General features: G+C 44.7%; 1 protein-coding gene across 5 annotated transcripts in view; it reads left to right on the top strand.

The window, feature by feature from the left end:
• The window catches only part of CLCN3 (chloride voltage-gated channel 3), a 509,534-nt gene that overhangs the window by 322,294 nt on the left and 165,982 nt on the right, over positions 1–21,258 (top strand). For all 5 annotated transcript variants that reach the window (XM_078677053.1, XM_078677057.1, XM_078677054.1 and 2 more), the window contains one exon: positions 10,168–10,267. In XM_078677053.1, coding sequence (XP_078533179.1) covers positions 10,168–10,267 — 100 coding nt within the window. The remainder of the gene's footprint in view (positions 1–10,167; positions 10,268–21,258) is intronic.

The raw sequence follows: 21,258 nt of genomic DNA on the forward strand, positions 1-21,258 counted from the left end.
TATTTTGCAAGATGGTGAAGAGGTAATCCCGTTTCCACCGAGTCAAACGCCTTAGAGGCATGAAAGAATACCGCCACTAACTTCAATCTGGGGTCAACCACCTGTAGAATGGAAAATAACGTTCTAAGATTATGGGACGTGGCTTTCCCTGGGATAAACCCAGACTGGTCTAGGAGCATCAGCTTGTCCATCAGCAGACGAAGACGATTTGCCAGTAGTTTGGCCAGAATTTTAGTATTAGTATTTATAAGAGATAAGGGCCAGTAAGGTTCGCACCGATCAGCAGTTTTGCCCGGTTTCAGCAGTGATGTAATCAACGCTTCTCTCATTGATGTAGGTAAGATCTGCGCCTCCTGGGCCTCTAGGAAGACCTCCTTTAGCACGGGGAGCAATTGATCAATATATGTTTTGTAAAAATCAATGGGAAGGCCATCTGAGCCTGGAGCCTTCCCGGACGCCATTTGCATTATGGCTTCACGCAGTTCGTCGTCTTCAAAAGATGCTGCTAGGAATTTGCGCTGAGAGTCTCCCAGCCAGCCAAGAGTTATATCTTGTAAGTAAGGAGCAAAATGAGGGGGTGGGGGGGGGTGGGTTTAGTGAGCGTTGTGAGCTATATAGGTCCTTATAATATGAAGCAAAAATATTAAGTATGTGAAGACTGTCTCTGTGTCTTTTCCCGTTATCGTCCACCATGTCCAGTACAAAGCTAGAGAACCTAGGTTTCCTGATGGGGCGTGCCAATCCTCGCCCAGGCCTCTCACCTTCGCTGTATCTGCGGGCAGTGATGTATTTCCCTCAAAACGTTACCGCCCTAGACGCTGTCAGTATAGTCGGTGAGTTTTGTACGGAGGGTAGCCCGTTGGGTATTAGAGTTAGCCGCCCACATATTTGTTTTCATCTGCTTTATCTCGATTTCAAGGCGTCGCAGTCTATTCCTAATGTCTCGGAGCACTCCAAAGCTACATTTGCCCCTGATCGTGACTTTGAAAGCCTCCCAGAGCACACTCAAGTCGTCGACAGGGCCTTTATTCCTATCAAAAAAGGTTGTAATCCCTTCCCCTAGTTCCTTTTGAGACACTGTGTCTAGTAGCGCCTCTGGTACAAGTCTCCAGCAATGTTGGGTAACAATAGAGTTGGGGGGTAGTAATTCCAGGTATACCGTCGCATGGTCAGAGTGTGTGCGAGCCAAGTGAGTAGCATTACGAATCCAGGGTGTCACTCCCCGGGAGCAAACCCAATAGTCCAGCCTAGACCAAGTGGAGTGCCCTGCAGTATAATAGGAGCCCTCTCTGTGGGATGGACATATCTCCACGCATCAACAAGACCATGCTCCTCAAACAGGCCAGATTGGATCTCCCTTATGTTAGTATAGTGATGCGGAAGGGGGTTGGAGTGGTTCATTGATGGGCAAAAAGCAGTATTGAAATCCCCACCCCATAGGATATGCAGGGAGCCTATTCTTTTTATGTGTCCCCAGAGGGTGATGAAATAGCTAGGGTCATCTGTATTAGGACCGTACCTGCAAACAAGGGTGACAGATTGTGTAGCTAGTGTACCCCAGAGTATACAGCTTCGGCCAGACGAGTCACTATATGTACCTCCCGCTATGAACGATGTGTTCCTCTTAACTAGTATAAGCGTGCCACTTGAGTAGGTGGAATAAGATGAGTATACACATGAAGAAGCCCATTTAGTGCAGAAGAAAGGAGGAATGCCTAGGATCCATATGTGTTTTCTGAAGCATGGCTATTTGGATGTGGTGCCTGCCTAGGTATGCTAATACCTGCCGGCGTTTGCGAGGGTCGTGGAGTTCTCTGACATTCCATGTGAGCAATTTTAGATAAGGGAGATCAGTTTGTGTCATCACTGCAGGTGTAGCGGTGTTTCGTGTTGAAACTGCCAATGTCGGAGAGCGGTGTGTTAATTTACATATTGGTGGTCCTGTCTAGCTGCAATTATCCTATATGTACTGAAATAGTTAAAAACATCCCCACCCTATACCTTCCCCCTAGAACAAAACACTGCAACAAATAGTCCCCGCAGAAGCTCAGCACAACCCATTCCACCCCCACCCAAAACGGCACCCCAAACGTACCGGCATATCGAAACCCACCCAAAAAGGTCAACAAAAACAGTTGATTGGTGGCAACCAACTGGGGCCAGCAATGTGCTATCATTTCGTAACAGTAAAGAAGAAAAAGAAAAAAACAGAGACATAGGGGTGCTCCCATAGGGGGCGCCTGGGGGCAGTAATTCCTACCTGGGGGCCTAACTCTAACTGTATCCTAGTCCCTGGGTGTCAACCCATAACAGGATACACTCTCGCCGGTACTTGCTTAGCCATCCATCAGTTCAGTATCTCAAATCCCCAGCGGTTGACTTCCTGGGGAGTTGAGACATTGTATGGAGATCCTCTTCTAGTTTCACGATTTGACCCTTCTCACCTCATATATAGACTATAAAAGAAGCATAAACAGATCACATAGGTCATTCCAACTGTTTGAGGGGGCTGCATACATACACTTTTTGGATACTCAAAGTGTTTATTCCTCAAATGTCCAGAGTACCTCAGGTAGCTTTGGAGTATTCTGCCATTTTGGTTGATGGTTGGCCATGCTAAGTGAGAGGTCTTTGTTTCTTAGTATTGCAGCTCCAATAATTAAGCTTTCTGGATTGTGTTAATATGGTGATCTGTCCAAGTGGGCTACTGAAACAATGCAAGGATGTTCCTGACCATAGTGCAGAGTTCTTCAATCTGTGGGGCGCGACACCATCTCAGGGGGGGGGGGGGCACACACTCCACACGAAGATCTTCCCTTTAAGAGTCTTTTACTGTCCCAAGGCGTCAAATGGGAATTCTCCGGTAACTGAGGGCTGGAGGGGGGAGGAAGAGGAAATAAAGGCAGGACGTGTGTTTTTGTCACGTAAATAGCTAACAGTTAACCTTCCCAGGAGGGGGTTAATTGTTAGAGCTTGGATGCTTCAGCTGCAGTGGGTGGCCTCTGCTAAAAACGAAAGCAAGCAAACAGACAGCGTTCGATTTCAAAGCAGAGGAGACTCCTTGCCTCACACTGCTGCTGAAAGGACAGTATTTTCTTGCTTTCAGTTTTAGCAAAGGAGACATCTTGCCTCCCAAAGCAGCTGAAACATTTCAGCTCTACCAGTTTATCCCCGTCCTGGGAGGAAGCACTTCGTGGAAAGGAGACAAAGTTTCTTTTAAATTTACACAGGCAGGTGCTTTAACACTCACAGGGCTTGAAGTTACCAACAGAAAAATGAGCCATGTGTATTTTAAACAGCCTGCTTGTCTTGACATCAAATATGCTTATAAATAAACATTTGTAATGTTTCTGTCTTTGTTCCATTTTATTATCAGTCCTGGACCATTCAGGCAGCTATAGAACACAATTAAAAGTGCTACTATTTATATTTGCTGTTCAAAGTAAGCAAACACAAGTGCTGACAATACAGCTTTAGGTGACTGTTGTTTTTGTGGAGCCATCAAAATAATGAGCTGGCAACCCTAACCAAAAAACTGGAAGTTTGTTGCAAGATCAGCACCTTTATTTCCTCCACCCTGATCCCTCGTTAATGCCATAATAGCAATAGTTTAACATATCTGAAACCCTACGCTGCCGTCAATAACCTGCTGAGTTAGCTCAAGTGTCTGGGAATGCACCCTGCATTCAGACAACTCGCTCCTCATTCTCGCCCTTCACTTTCATGCTCACCCTGCACTCACTGTGATCTCCATGCACTCACATTGATCACCATGCACTCACACCATTCACCCTCTCACCCTGCACTCACACTGATCACCATGGACTCACACCATTCACCCTGCACTCACAGCGATCACCATGCACTCACACTGATCACCATGCACTCACACTGATCACCATGCACTCACACTGAACACCATGCACTCACAGTGATCACCATGCACTCACACTGATCACACTGCACTCACACTGATCACCCTGCACTCACACTGGTCACCCTGCACTCACACTGGTCACCCTGCACTCACACTGATCACCCTGCGCTCACAGCGATCACAATGCACTCACACTGACCACCATGCATTCACACCATTCACCCTGCACTCATATCGATCACAATGCACTCACACTGATCACCCTGCACTCACACTGATCACCCTGCACTCACACTGATCACCCTGCACTCACAGCGATCACAATGCACTTATAGCGATCACAATGCACTCACACTGATCACCAGGCACTCACACTGATCACCCGCTCACCCTGTTTTAATTTCTTTTTAATGTGATTGATGTGAGAGAGTCTATTACTATTTGCAGAGAAATATTTTTGTTTCATGCAACAACCCTAAAAAGGTTTATTTTAGATCAAAACGGGTCCACACATTTATTTTGGTGGTGTTATTATTAATCTAGGTCATGTGTAAAACAAAGCATCCTAGTAAAAAGAATTTGCGCACATTTTATCTTGGAAAATTGTGTTTTAAGGTGCGTAATAAGCCTGTCATTTTACCACACCCCTTCACAAACCTGCAGTTTACTAAACACTCTTATTGTGTTAAACATTATTTGCTGAATATGGCCCGTGATATGCACATGGCAGTCGATTATGTAGTGTACCAGATTTCAGAAATTTCTGTCTGGTGGTGGGGGGGCCCAACATCTAAAAAAATTCAGCTAGAGGGCTCAACCTACAAAAGTTTGAAGACCTCTGCCATAGTGTAACGGTTCTTTGTTTGATGCCAGGGCATTTATGCTATTACATTATTTCCTTCTGTTCGAAGGAGTCCGTGAATAAACTTAGATAATGAAAAATGTGTTGCCAGACCAAACAATCTGTTTCCTTTCCTTAGGCACCGCAAGACCTTTCTCACGATCTAACACCCTATAAGGGTCATCTCGAACCGAGATTGGAATATTTCTGACCTCCAGATTCAGTTTTGAATTAGCAGAGTTTATGGGGTTAGATTTTTCAGTTGGATACACTCTGTGCTATTCACCGCTATATGCACAGATCCCTTCTCAGACAATAACAATTTCATATTTTTTGCTCGCATGCAATATACTTGCACCTCGTGGTAAACCAACCAATCACACTTATGTAGTGCTGTATTAGAAAAGTAGTCAACCTTTATGAGCACTTAAATGTTACAAGTGGCCCAGCAAAAACGAGCAACTTGAAATTCACTGCATGAATGTAATGAAGTTGGAACAGTACTTTCATACACATAAAAACAAGGTATCAGATGATAGACCTTAGATAAGTGGCTGCAGCAAGATCTGACCAGGTTGAAGAATCCATTAGGATAAATGCTTCGTAGGCCGCGATTGAGCTTAGAATAGAGTATTTTGAAAATGCACACAATAAGGAAATTAGTTACATTAATCAAAAGCTTAATATTTTTGTTATTTTATTTAGTGCCAAGAAATTGAAGGTGATGCACTCGGCACCATTTCGTGATGAACTCGGCGCCATTTCGTGATGCACTCGGCGCCATTTCGTGATGCACTCGGCGCCATTTCGTGATGCACTCGGCGCCATTTCGTGATGCACTCGGCGCCATTTCGTGATGCACTCGGCGCCATTTCGTGATGCACTCGGCACCATTTCGTGATGCACTCGGCGCCATTTCGTGATGCACTCGGCGCCGTTTCGTGATGTACTCAGCGCCGTTTCGTGATGCACTCTGCGCCATTTCGTGATGCACTCGGCGCCATTTCGTGATGCACTCGGCGCCATTTCGTGATGCATGCACTCTTAACTTTTAAAGGAGAATTTACTTCCCTTTGTATATGTGAACGTTAACCCACTATTTTTGTTCGTATTTTGACTTATGACATTCCACATTTACATTTGATCTATAATTTGCACAAATTATTGTTCAGACATTTAGTTTCGAGTTTCAGGAAGTAAATAAAAACTGAACGTTAGCAGAAAGCATCCATTTTACAAAATAGGCGGTGCTGCATCTTTTCATTCACATCTTTGCTCACTAGAGTACCCTACGTTTCCGCTCATATATCATAAATTGGAACCTTAACAAAATTAAGCAAATCTGAAATGTATTATTTAACAGTGCTACACAGAGCTGATGTGCCAAAAAATTGTTTCAGCACCCTTTATATAACAACTAGATATATTCAACTAAGGAAAGACAATGTGCTATATCTGGCCTGAAAATACTATAAAAGTGGAAGGGGACCATAACTAGGGGGCTGAGGGAGTGGTTTGAGTAGTCTGGTATATGGTAACAAGGAGATTGTCTCGAGTGCTGTCTGTTATGTTATGTTGTACAGACTTATAAAGCGCGGGGCTGCCCCGGCAAAGGGGTATCCTGTCGCTGATGGTTGAAAACTGCACAACTTCTAGCAGGGAGACGGCCTACAACGGAGGGAAGAGGAACATCTTGACAGCTTTACAAAATGCCAAACAGGTCTGTAGGCTGCTGATAGAAATGGGGAGCGCATTCCAGAGTTTCAAAGCCAAAGGACGAAAAGAGCGCCCTCCAGCACGGGCCCTCCTCACCCGAGGGACAACTGCCAGATGCTGCCCCATCGAACAAAGTTGGTGGGAACGGATGTATAATGAATGCAGGTTGGCCTGAATATCTGAGGATGAAAAGTTCAACATTTTAAATGTAATGCAAAGGGCCTTGAACTCTTAACGTTTGGCCACTGGCAGCCAGTGGAGCCGACAAATAGCACTAGATGTGGAACACATCCTAGGCAGGCCAGGAAGAGTTTAAGCCACCGCATTCTTGACCCTTTACAGTCTGATAATTTCAGACTTATTAGACCCCAGGTAGAGTGAATTGGCATACTCCAGTCTTGACAGAATCGAAGCCTGAATGATAACCTGCCTGATGGGGGGGTCAAAAACCCCCAACAGTGGTTTGAGCCACCGCAGTAGCCCAACGCAGGTCCGTGCCACCTTCTTGGGTCCGAAAACTTAGGGTGGTGTCGATCCAGACACCCAAGTTCTTTACCACCTGTTTAGGGGCAGGTGCTGACCCCAACATGGCAGGTCATCAGTGCTCCCTCCACATCTCAGAGACTTTCCATACCAGCAGTACCTCAGACATGCTGGCATTGAGCTGGAGACAGTTGGCAGTCATCCACCCAGCAATGGCCTCAAGATCACTCAAGAACTTACAAGCATCCCGAGTGATGTCATAGGAGAGTGTGACTACCAACTGTGTATCGTCTGCTTAAGATACTGCCGTAAGCCCTCCGTTGTTAGCCACCATTGCCAGCGGTTGAACATACAAGTTAAAGAGGGTAGGGCTCAAAGCTGAGCCCTGTGGCACCCCCTGTTTGGTGATATGAACTCTAGAGACAAAAGGGAGGGGGGCGGCTGCCTGGAAGGTCCTCTCAGAAAGAAAGTAAGCAAACCAGTCCAGGGCAGAGCCCACAATGCCCACCTCCCCCAACCGCTTCAGCAGGATCTGGTGGGAGACCGTGTCGAACGCGGCACTAAGATCTAATGGGATCAGTGCCAAGGTACCACCCTTGTCCAGGGCCCATCTCAGATGTTTGGCACAGCAAGAAAAGCAGATTCCGTGCTGTAACCAGAGTGAAAACTATTCTGAGAGGGGTCCAGAATATTATTTTCCTCCAGATACTACGTCAAGATGGAATTTACGTAGGCCTCCAAGATCTTAGAGACCCAAGGCAGGAGGGAGATAGGACGAAAACTCTCAGGTTTGGCAGCGTCGAAATTGTTTTTTTAAACAGGGGAACCACCCTTGCATGTTTACAGGCTCTGGAGACAACAGCCGTAGAGAAAGATAGATTGATCACCTGGCTCAAAGGAGAAATGTGCACAGGTAGGAGTTTCATAAAATGGGCTGGCTTAAGAGGGTCTGTTGGGGAGCCAGAATTAACTTTGCTGCATAGCACAGTTAGCTCCTCTTGGGAAATAGGAGGGAAAGCTTTCAGAGTGTGCTGAGTGGGAAGTCAAGGCACGGAGTCAGAACCTGGCGCATCCTGGGGGAAAGATTTATAGATTTTATCCACCTTCTCTACAAAGAAGGAGGCTAGAGCGTCACATTGCTCATCTGACGATATTAGGGTCGCATCAAGGGCTGTAGATGATTTAAGCCCTTTCAGTATCGAAAATATACTTTTAGATGGATTAGCACTGCTCTTAATCTCCTCCGCATAGGAGGTAGCCTGTTCCGACTGGATAGACCTATGATATTTCTTGATTGCTGACTGATAAAGCCTCCTCAGGTTTGGGTCGTAGTCCCTTCTCCATGCTCTCTCCAGCCTTTTGCACTCTTTACGCAGGGAGGTAAGCTTATCATTGTACGAGGAGCTTGATTTGGTACTGCTGCTTTTAGACCACTTTACAGGAATGAGAGAGTCCAGAATGCCAAGGATCCAGTCCAACAGGGATGTATCGTCGGATTCTGAATCATCTGGAATGCAGGGCATAGTTGTGGAGCGAAGACCATGAAATTGAGCGATGTTGAGTTTATGCCAGGGGCGCCTGAGTGAGAGCTTCAGATACACCCTTCTCGTGGGCACAACCACGGAGAGTGTCATCGTTATAAGGTAGTGATCAGATCAGCACAACGGGAAGGGGAATGGACAGTCAGGAGAGCAAGGTTAGAAAAAACTGGGTCCAATAGATGGCCCGCAGAGTGTGTATGATCCTGCACCAATCGAGAGAGCTGACATGCCGCCAGATCGGCCAAAAAGTTGCACATGTCAGCATCCTGAGGATTGTCCAGATGCAAATTCAAATCCCCAATGATAGTAAAATTGGCCTCTCTCATGGCTAAGGGGCTCACAGCATCGACAAGTGCATCTCTAAACTCTTTGAAGGGCCATGACGGGCGGTAAATCAGTAGGCCCGACAAGGAGTAACTGCTATTAAATGAGATCACAAAGCGCGCAGCTTCGCACCCAGACAGGGACTCCTCAACGAAGTTATAGGGGTAAGATGGTTTAAAAATAACTGCAATACCACCCCCTCAAAACTCTTTATTGAGCGTCTTAATACTGAAACCCGGGGAAAGCGCCAGACCTGGTTCGGCCACGCTATCCTCAGACAGCCATGTCTCGGTTAAAAAGAGAACATCCGGGGCTTCATCCTGTAACAAGTCGTGGACATCTGCAAAATGTTTGACTAAGGAGCGACAATTTAAACTAAGAAGTTTAGTCTTAGGGCTGGTGCTAGGAAGAAGACAGGGGCGTACAGAGGAAGTCCAGGAATTAAAGCCACAGTCTAAACAGCAAACGGTCCCTCCAGAGAAATACATGGAGGATGTCTACAAGGGCTTAAAGCCTCCCGAATAGCAAAGAGATCCACCATAGAGTAGGTAACGGTACCTCTGGGGAAACCATCAGTGTGTCTGGCGTCTGTTTGAACAAGTAGATCTTTAAGCCCTTCATGCAGGATAAGCCTGTCCGGTAACTTTCACAGTTCTGTTGAGAGGGCGTTCCGATGGTTCTAGCTGACCAGCAAAGGCTTGCTTCAAGGCCTGTGCCAATCTGCATTTGGGCCTAGGGTTTTCGCGTGTTAATGCACTTTGCTTCTTGAAGCTCTCACCCCGTGATATGGTAAGTTGACAGGTTAAAGCGGTTAGTTTTGTTGACTTGGTGCAGACACCTGGTAGTATATTTTAAAACTAATCCTCGCTTCCTAAGATAATCAGTGAAGAATGGAGTGATGCAGTTAGCCTTGATAGGAGCTAGAGTTTAGCAGAGGAGATCAGTGGGGAATGCATTAGTGCAGGCGATTCTTGAGATGAGTAAGGCATGGGTAGCTGCTTTCAATTTATTTTCTGTAATGTGGTGTTCTTTTATGTTAAGAAAAAGAAATTACTCATTTCTCATTTGGCAAATGTATGCATGCATGAAATAGGAATGGTCTGGAGTGAAACCCAATGGTTTTTCCACGTTGGATTGTTATATTTCAAGAGACTCTGTACACCTAATGTTTAATATGAGGATAACTAATAACGCAAGTCTGACTGTTAGCATTCAGGAAATATAATGATGTGCTTAATTCATCTTTTCAAAGAATAAATGATGCATTTAATGTCAAGATCCTTCTCTTGTGTGGGGTCACTGTTTCTTGAGTTTAAATGTTGGCTGTGGTGTGTGTTGTAAGTAAAGCTGACTATAATCTCGTGAATGTATTCTTCTAATTCCAGATTAATAGTAAGAAAAAAGAATCCGCCTGGGAGTTAACAAAAGGTTTCTATGATGCATGGTCTGGGTGGCTGGTAGTTACACTAACTGGATTAGCATCAGGTAAGAAAATAAAGACCGTTTTTCTCTGCAGATGGAGCAATTCTGCCCTTGTTGTAATAACAGCTTTCATTTGATTTGCATAAGACTTGTTGCATGAACTGAATTGCTCAAAACATAATGTGCATACAGTCACCACTTAGCATACCTTTTGCTTTTTTACAGAAAGTATTTTTAACTTGTTTATTGAGGTCCTGTATAGAGCGTGCACCTAGCCCCTGGGGTCAGTGGAGACGCTTACACAGGAAGTCGATACGTAGTACCCCACAAGATTCTGTAACAGCCGCCAGATGGAACAAATTACATCCTTATATGACCACCCTAAAAAGGCCAGATGGGGAATATCGTTAATGTACAGATGGAGAGCAGTCTTCTATCATGCAGGTGGCATGAGTTCCCTCATACTTTTTTAACCCATATATACCTTTACATTTTATCTGCACATATGGTGAGATTAGGTTTAAAGCTAGATTGAGTTTATATTGGGATATTATTCCCTGTTTGTGAAGGTGGATCTGAAGTGTGTTATAGACCATGTCATTTATTCAGTAATTAATTATTATACAGGACAAAAACAAACTCAGTATAGAAAATAATTTAATTTGTTCAATTTGGTATTAATGTTTGTCTGTCCCACGTTAAGTAAATAATGTTTAATACATCTAAACCATTCACATTATGGTACTTGAAGGACATGGTCCATTGAATGAACAACTATGATACCTTCATACTAACTTAATGATTTCATAGCTTCCTAAGCCCAGTCACTTGGGCTAACTGCTTCATATGCGATGAAGAGTAGCAGGCAGTGTGAGAGTGTAGTGTACTTGCCAAACGTATAAGACCAAAGGCTGATTGAGTTACAGCAATGCTGGCAGAGCGGGCCAGGGATTGGGCCTGTGTCTCCCCCTGTTGAGGGGTTTGCAAGGCGCAGGTGGTGTACAAGAATGAATGATACCATCGAATGACCACCACAGGCATCTTTAAAGATTTTACAAATTGAATGCCTTAAATGGTCTATACTCCAAATGGGGTTTGTAATCTTGTATGCGTAGAGCAGAACAAGTAGATAGTAAAAGTACAAATATAACTTTGTAGCAGGATATAATGTGGGATATCAGGAGCACTGCTGGTTGAACATTTCCAGAACCAACAGCACACTCTTAACAATAAATGTTGGCAAGTGGCCGAGAAGGTTGTTTCCAATGCCCGTGGTGGAGACGGGTCTGCCATTTATAACATACTACAATGCAAATGGATAGACACTATGGTCTCCATTGATTAAGGACTAAATGAATATGAAGGATGGGGAAGATTGCTAAGCACTTCCCTGAGTGGCGAATGCACATTGTATATGTATTGTCAACCAACATTCGCCGCTGCAGCACTAATACGTGCGCCAACCAAGTGGCGAAAAGCACTCTTATTTTGAAACACAGGGCAACTGCTACTCTAAAATTTGCAAGCAAGACCAACTCACATCCACTTTTCCCTCAGCTTGAAGTATGGAGGGCCGAACCCGTAGCTGCTGAACTTTGAGGCCAAGGTAGCCTAAACAGGTTGTAAATACCCGAGAACAAATTCCTGAGAGCAGCCCTCAAATCACCCCAAAGTACTCCATTAGTCTTCCAACAAGATCTAGGAAGACACTGTATTGCTTCTGCAATCCGCTTGATACAAATTCTCTATTGGTGCCAATTATGGTCTTACCCCACAATTGGTGCAATATAGGGATGGGTTTAAGCAATGTTTTGAATAGGTCTCAGTGTGGGGCGAAAATTGAGTGGTTGACTTATTTAAATCAGTTTTTTTCTGCTAGGGGTCTGCAAGAGTATTGGCGTGGTCCAAGCACTATTACTCCCCTTGCCATAAAAAAGCGAAAGCTCGCCTATTGGGAGTATGAGGAGGCTAAATGATGTAATCTGAAACGCATAGAGCACTTGACCGAAAACTTCCTCGAGTTTAAGCCCGTTCCCGTGTTTGAAAATTATATACATGAGATAGACCCTCCATTCACTAAAGCTCTTTCTCTAAGATTTAGTTTCGGTTCACTTCCTCATGCTGTAGTTACAGTTAAATGGAAAGGTGACCAAAGAGGCTGTAAACCATATCCTGCAAGTGGCTGGGGTGTAGAAACGTCTGATCATCTCTTGTTCTTTTGCCCCATCTACTGCAAACTGTGGTAACATTGGATAGTTCCCTTATGCCGCTACATAGGTGTCCACCTGTATAAGATAGCCATAAGGTCCTACAGAGCAGACACATCTCCTGTCATAGTTTTCTCTGTAGCTGAGTATCATGAGAGTATCTGGCCTATCTAGCGTAAAATTCTCTCCATCCCTGCTCCAGACTCCCTGACCAATCCTTTGTTAGGTAGCACTTTGGCCCCGACCACATACATATTAAGACATAACATTGTACTGTATAGCTTTATTGCTTTTATCAAATTAATGTTATTATTTGAGTATGTAATATATTAATTCTATATGAATTGTTTTTCCTTTTTTAATCTAAGGTGTATATATTGATGTACTGTTACTTTTATGGTCAATGACCGAAATAAAGTACCAAATTGAAATAGAAATATTGTCAATCAGTGTTGTCTTGATTACGAAAAGTATCGTTATTTTAATAAGTAATTTTCTGCATTGTTTTCTACTGCCTTGTCTTTTAGGGTATCATTAGAATTGTTTGTTGCATTTTATCCCCTTCGAAGTATTCTTTTTTGACTATGGACTACATTTGACTTCAATGCCCTTATGTAGCAAGGGCCAATGGCTGCTCTGCATCTGAATTTATTATGGGAGTGCTGGAGTCTTTTCTCTGTTTTTGGAATCTAATGCTACTTTATGCTCCACTAAATGTATTAATTAATATTTTGCTATTTGGCTTTTGCATGTTGAATGCCTATTTTTGGCATGGCTTTGCACCCATAGCCTCGGCGTACATGTAGTTGTGTGCCCCGCAGCTGTTTTATTTAGTTGGAAAAAACCTGTGCTACGCAGGAAGTGCCGCTTTTTAGGTCGAAGCACGACCTGCATTCAATGCGTAAGCATTGATTGCAGTGCTTCGACAACTATTGCTACTCGTTTTTGGGAATGTGGACACGAGAGGGTGCACGAGCGCAGATTTGCTCAGTTTTGACCTCGTGAGCGCGCACGGCGCCGTGCCCCTCTCGTGCCTCATTCCCTTGCGCAAACACTCTACACTCACGCATGCGCACATACACACACACACACTGCATACACACACGCAGACCCACGCGCACACACACAGGCACACGCACAGACACATACGAACAGACACACGAGCGTACACCACCACACCCCCCCCCCCACTCCCCACTTACCGGGCTCTTTCGGCGTGTTCCGTGGGCACTCACCGGGCTGTTGCTGGGCATCGGGCTCCTCTCTGCGGCAGTCTCGTCTCGTCACGGCACCAGGGGGTAGGACTTCACTTCTGGGGCTCCCTCCAGCACCTGGGAGCCCCGGGCTGCGCAGAGTCCATCAGTCGGCCGGCTTCACTTCTTCCTCGGCGGCGGCGGGTGGGACTTCCTGCTGGATTGCAGGCCCCGCCCCCGTCTGAGCCAAAAGTGCCTGACTTCCGGTTTTCACGCAGCCTGCGGCGGTGATTTCTTTTTTCTATTTCCAGTACTGCGTGGACGGCCATGCAACACTGGGTTGTGACTGAGATGTGTGTTTGTCTACTTCCTGCCTACATCAAAAACTACTGTTTTTACTTCCGCTGACTTTCTCCAGCACCCCCCCCCCCCCCCCACCCGCAGCCTCGTAAGTGTCCGCGTTTCAACTGCAATCGTTGTTAAGTGTTAATTTGGAGGCACAACATCTCACGGATCTTCTTCCTTTTCCTTCCATCATTCCGTTACAATTCTCATCTTTGAGTCCACTAAACGTGTCGAGGGGGGCGGAATGAAATGCCAAGTGCTCACATTGATGTACCCCTGTACTGTTTGCTCGCTGCTTTTGTGTGCCATCAAATCTGCCTGCTCGTTGCCATTGTCCGCCTCCTGTGCTTGATTGCGCTATTTATTTATGAAATGCAATAGTCTTAACAGTCCCAGAGGCATCGTGGTGCTTTGATTGAACTGTCCAGGCCTGGTACTATGTGAGGGGGGTGCAGCCTGGGGTGGCGTACAGTATCTGCATGGTCCACCAGATTTAGGTGCATTGATCTAAGATGCATTGGTGGTCGAAAAGATGGTTAGCGTGTCGGAGAGCTGACCGAGGCGGAGTCCTTATATGATGGTCCCGCTGTTAGGATGCTCGAGGCGAATCCGGGGGATAGATCGAGATTCTGCCCGACAGAGAGGACGGTGCCAGGCTCAGACAGAGGTAAGGATGTCGCTGAGAGATCATGGGGGTGGGGGTAACTAGGCCGCTCTGATGAAGGAGCAACCCCAAAGATGCAGCGCTTCCCCACCTCCTCTTCCTTGCAGTGACCAGACCACTCCAATGTCCTCGCAATATCGTAACTGACTCACAAGCCCGGGCGGGTCCCTGAATACAGCAGCCCCCACCTCCCCACCGATTTAAGCGACCTTGATGTAGACCCCAGCCCTCGCTTCCGGTGTGCCAGCTTTTCAGTGTGGATGACTGTCCCTCCCCTCCCCATGGAGCCCCCAACCTACACTGACTTTTTCACAGAATCGAGGAGCGAGCCTCTCCAAACCGTGTGACAAAGCTGCATTATTAGCAGGTGCGCGGTTGCTGCATACCCGTAGATGAGCTCCGGCTCTGGTCACTGTGCCCCAGCGCGCAGCAAGTTGGGTGACTGGGAACAGTAGGTAGAGCAGGGGAGCTGCACTGGGGAGAAGAGGGATCGTGCACCAGGCGCAGTGTGGGGCTTGCAGGGATAAAGGGGACAGCCTGCTCAAGGGACAGGAGAGACTTCATGGAACAAGCATTTGCAATGCAATAGGTCTCGCATTTGCAACAGTTTGAGCTCTTTGCATTGTAAATGACAACGCCTTTGATTTATGTAATGGTTTTTAAAACATAAATAAAAGGCATTATCATTTACAATGCCAATAGCTTAATCTCTCGCAAATGCGAGACCTATTGCATTGCAAATGCTTGTTTCCAGTTGAGGGCATTTCTGGCCTAGTTTCTTAGTTACATTTTGAGCTGATTTAAGTACACCATGCACATTTGTTTTTTCCTTCGCTTTGTAATTGTATTGGGAGTTTTTTGCCCCATTCGGGCCTTCAGAGTTGGTAAGCCAATGTGATGTCTTTTCTGCTGCAAGAAATTTCACGTACACCCACTGCAGTAATAAGGCATTATGCATCACTATTTTTCTCAATATTGTTGAGATTTACAGAATCGCGGGTATTACTTGCCCCTCTCTAATTTAATGTGGCATAAGCAACTTAATTATGATTAATATATGTCACCTCTGATTATGGGCTTGACCCTACCCAAAACTAGACTTTTGTACCTACTCCCCATAATGTTTCTGTACCAAATTCCTCTTTTGTTCTTTGTCTTGTTGATTTGAAATCATATCATATCATCATACAAACCTTTGTTATGCCTCCAGTGATGAGACCTTGATTACAACCCCCAATGATTTTTATCTTCCTTTCTAGTTTTTATGGCATTAGTAGCACAAAGATGGAGCTTGCATCTTATTTTGTCCTGATTGAGCCCCCTTTTTAGGTCTCGCCTACTCGGCACGCATGCGCTACATAGGAGGACCTTTAGCCGTTGTTCTGCTCTTTTTTGAAGCACATACTCGTGCTTGTGGCGGCGTCCACCTAGCGGGAGCGAGCAGGGGCGCGCCACAAGCACGAGTATGTGCTTCGAACAAGAGCAGACTGCGCGCGCGCACACACGCGCGCACCGCTCCTGGGCCAGCAAACACATGATTCCGGCCTTCTCCAGCTCCAATTTACGTCTGCGCTTTCGCTTTTGTCACAGACAGCCCAGCTCTCACTCACTTCCTTACACGGCAGCCTCGGGTCCCGGCCCGGCTCTTTCGGCCTTCTCCAGCTACAATTTACGTCTGCGCTTTCACTTTTGCTTTTGTCAGACTGCCCCGCTCTCACTCACTTCCTTAAGCGGCAGCCTTGGATCCCGGCTCGGCTGTTCCAGTCTTCTCCGGCTCCAATTTACATCTACTTCATTGTTGAGTTGGCTCTGACGTGAAGACTGCTCTCGCTTTCACTTTTGCTTTTTTTTCACACCATCCGTAGGCCGCGGGTCACAGACTGCCATGCTCTCAATCACTTCCATATGCAGCAGCCTCGGATCCCGGCCCGGCTCTTCCAGCCTTATCCGGCTCCAATTTACGTCGGCTGCACTGTCAGGTTGGCTCTGACGCCGCAGCTCTCTTCCCTGATGCCAGCTCAGTGCTTCGTTGTGCACCAACCCCCTTCTGTCATGGAGGTCTCCTGCTGCCTTGATAATCGCCAAACCAGCTGCGTTCCGCTCATGAGGTCGGACTCTGCTGGCTGCACACTCAGCGCTGCTCCCTGTGACTCGATGCCCCCGAATTACAGGATATATCCCGGATATTTTGTGGCCTGGATAGGAACTGTTTTACTTAGCGGCCATCTTGGTCCTCGACCAAGCCACGCCCCCCCCATCTCTGATTATTTAACCCAATATTAGTACTTCAAGAGTTTGTGCACTCTGTGCTGCAGGCCAATCTTATTACACCTGAATATTAACTCAGATGCTTCAGGACACTACCCTTATCCCCAGAGTATGACCACAGTGTACTGCAGATTATCCTACCCTCAGGGCATGAACACCGGGTGCTACAGTTGAATATGTCCCAACAGACAATGTGCACAAGAAGCTGCAGGTCAGTATTGGCATCCACACACAAAGCATGACCACTGAATGCTGCTTGTGAATACACCCATCGCTGCAGCATGAATGCTAGGTGCGACTAGCCAGTCTAATTACCCCAAAAGACGGAACACATTTTTCTACAGATGACTACAGCAGCCGCACTGCTCTTGAACATAGCTTACAGACATTGCCCAAGCCAATAGCTCTGGCAATCAACTTACAAGGTCCCAAAGGCGTGACCTATTAGCTATGCAAATAGGTCTCGGTTTTGGGACCTTGTGTTTGGTTATCCAGCACAATATCCTTGGTGCAACAACATCAACTGTTGCATGGCTAAACACTTATAAGGTCCCAAAGGCGAGACCGATTGCCTATGCCAATGCTTGTTAATTAATTGCTCTGGGGTCAAAACGTTGACAGAATTGTTATTATTGAACTGCTTTTTATACACTTTGCACTTAGAGGACAAATATGGAATATTGCAATCATCCCTTTGTTCAAATGCTCCTGTAGCAGTCAACAGACTGCTCCTCAATCTGAGTTGACTTTGTACATTATATATTGCTTTAATCACAACTCTCGTGCACTGTACCATCATAAATGTGTTTTTTGGAGCACTATTAATCACTAATAATTGATTATATGTTGGACTTTGCCTATTGTTACCCAAAATTGATTATTTGGAGAGGACTGATTCAGACTCTCTGCGCTTTGTAAACGTTTTTTTTTCGTAACAATTCCATAGAAACCATTGTTTACATGTGGAACACTACAGTATATTTTTGCTTGATAGTGAAAGTTGTATGTGAAGTTCTGGTATTCTCGTTTGTGTAGTATTGCTGGATTATTATTACATTACACATAACATATACATTTATTGTGGCAGTGGTTTTCCTCCGACCTGGCACAAGTCACAATTGTACACAGCTGGTCTATTGTTTCATAGTTGTCATGAACATAAACAGTTACAGATGCTACTTAATTTGAATGTTACTGTATATAGTCTGTTATGTCCGCTCGTGTAAAGTGCAACAGATACCCAGAAGTGGTCTTCCCAGCTCTAATAGGAGGTAGTAACGGAATACGTAAAATGAGCTGGAACATTATCTGAAAAGATGGGCTTTTTGTTATTTTCTGAAGCTTAGTAGATTGTTGTGGGATCCAAGTTGTTCATGAAGAGAATTCCATAGTTTAGCAGCGAGGTATCCAAACGCGCGACCTCCTCCTATCATCCTTTTGATTTTGGGCACTGCCAATAGGGAGAGATTTTTTTGTCTGTATGAATTAAAATGGCTATTACAGTTTTCCTGTCTTTAGCGAGAAATTTGAAAGCTGTCTCCGTACACTGCTTGCCGAATTAAAGTTTTTTGGTCTATTCCGTGTCGAAACAGTGGTTACAAATCAAAATAAATGATGATTTATAATGTGGGTCAGAACTAATGTTGAGGAGCTTTAATAATGAATTGCCTAGTGTTTTTCTTTGACCATATTTACATTTCTCGTCATTTCCCCATGTACTTTCACCACTATTTCTGTTGTTTGTTGACTCCATCTGCTATAGTCCTCTCTCTGCTTGGCACCTAGCTATGCCAATAACATTGGGTGATGCAATTGGAGGTGTGCTGTATGCACATCACTTGCCCCAAGTTTATATTGATAGAATAGGTTCATATTCCATCACTTTGCAATTATGTTTTTTTTAAGTTGAGCGTTCTGACTGTCAAGATCAAGTCTGACTGACTGATCAAGTTGTAAGTCGTTGTCTTTGTCAAGACTGAAATGTGGCAATGCTGTACAAATGGTATATCAAGTAATGCTTCTGGATGGATTTCTTCCCACTGGAAGTTGACGTTCCTTGATTTTCAGGCGCTAGCCACTTTTAATTTGCTCTGCTTGTTTGTTTCATTACTGTGACATTTTCTAATAATGTTTGATACATTTGAAAGTATAACCATTTGAAACTTGAATATAGTGTAATAGCTTTATATGTTCTCTATAATGCTACTGGTTTGTTGTTGATAACTTTCCAGAGAAAGAACATTGTAGACCAAATGGGAAAGAGGTCTTATCAGAATCTACATCTCCTACTAGTCTGAGAATAGCAACCTTAGTTGGTGTTGTACAAAAATGTATATGTCTCTCATCACCTTCAACTTTGATATTAAAGATACTTGTAGCACTTAAAATTAACAGAAATATACATTGTCCTAGTAAAAAAAATAACTTGCATTCCCATCAAAAAAGAAAAACACTATTTCAATTCACTTATACAAGAGGGTTTGCAGTATTTCTTTAAAAAAAAAAAGGGTAAATAAACCATCTGTAGCAATGGCATATTTCGGAACACAGTCCACCCTTGATCACTGCTTAATGTGAGCCCACAGTTGGGAAAGGTGTGTGCAATAGACACATCCTGACTTGCGTTCAAGGTCAATTGAAATGAATTCCATATGACATCAGTGTAGAGCAGTGCCATTCTCGGACCACAACCAGCATGGTGAATGTGTCAGCCGAGTGATTCTTAACCTTTTGACTTCGGCTTATTCTCAATGAAGCCATATCTGATGCAGAGGACCTTGGTGAACGCAGTTTCTACGATTTGAACCTCGGAACAATACACAAAAATACAGAAACAAATGTACAGTAATAAATACAAAATTATGAAATATTTATTTTACCAAAAAAAACCAACCAAAATCAGATGTTTAATTTTTTTTTGGTAAATCTTTTTATTAACTTTGCTCAGTGACTCAGCAAATACACAACAATGTATACATGGCATGTGCAGGGATAACAACACAGTACGCCCGTGAGAGCAAACAATATAGTGTCATAGGACAACAATGCTAATCAGTCCTGTCCCGCCCCCCTTCTCTGAGCTCTGTATTTGCGCCAGGGACCCCAGACCTTCCTCCATTTCTTTACACAACTCCTTGCCTTGTAAACAGTCTCCTCCGCCCTCTGACACCAGTCCAGGTCTCGCTGCCATAGGTCCCATTGTGGAGGCTCCGGCGCCCCCCATAGGCGAGCAATATTCCTCTTAGCCACCCCTGCCGCCAGGGCCAGCCATATCTCAGCGTAGCGTGACCAGTCTGTCGGACCCTTAATCATAAGCAAGAACCACCTAGGGTCCACCAGGACCGGTGAGCCCACCACTGTTGCCATTGTATGTGCCACCCTTGTCCAGAACTGCACAATGTACGGACAGACACAAAGAATATGGAAAAAGGAGCCCTCTCCTCGACACCCCCTGGCACACAGCGGGGACAGACTCCTACCCCAAGCAAACAGGTGAGTGCGCGGGTAATACACCCGATGCAGGATTTGTAGTTGAATGAAGATATGAATCCTGTATCACAAGACACATGCCATCCATGCACTCCTTTTCACTTTTCATAAAATTTTCAAAAAATCGTTATTCTTTGTTGGATAATTTGTTTTATTGATAGCGAAGATTTTCAAAATTTTCATATTTTTCAAGAATAATTTTTCTATCATATTCCAAAATAATTATATTGCCCAATGCATTTCAAGCATATAGCCCTTCTTCAGGGGACTTCCATTATATCTAGAAACAGTAATATGTCGTCACTGGTATTATAATGTAAACAAAACTAAGCATTTTGCCTGTAACATTCTGAAAAAATGGCATTTCAAATATTAAATTGAATTAGCTTGGGGCGCTATTTAGAATGGATAGTTGCCCTTTATATCCCCGTGTATGTTTGTGCTAAGAAACGTGGGTCGTGAAAGATAAGGGTCACGGACATGTGTACTGACCTCGGTTGGTGGAATACAGCGTAGAAAATGTGCTGCAAAAATAAGTACAAGAATAAATGACTCATAAATCGGCATTCAATAAGAGTCTTGATCTAACGGTACCTGCTAAAATATATCGATCGTATCTTACCGAGTGAATAATTACATCGGTAACTCTCTCCTCGCTATCCTCAGCGTGCGACGCTCTATGCGGCGGTGCTCTATCGTTCTGGACTCTGTGGGTAAGGTCCGTAATCACGTGGTGCGAGTAGATGATCACGTGGTATAAAAGCGTGGTAAACATAGATGATGGCTGATGTATGTATCGGCGAAAGTGTGTACCCGTGACCAAGGCAACGGTCGGATATCTCGTGTCTGGGATAAATGTGTATTTTAAAAAGTGCTAATTCCGTGATT

Source organism: Lissotriton helveticus, chromosome 2_1, assembly GCF_964261635.1.
Source record: "Lissotriton helveticus chromosome 2_1, aLisHel1.1, whole genome shotgun sequence".
NCBI classification, from domain to species: Eukaryota; Metazoa; Chordata; class Amphibia; order Caudata; family Salamandridae; genus Lissotriton; species Lissotriton helveticus.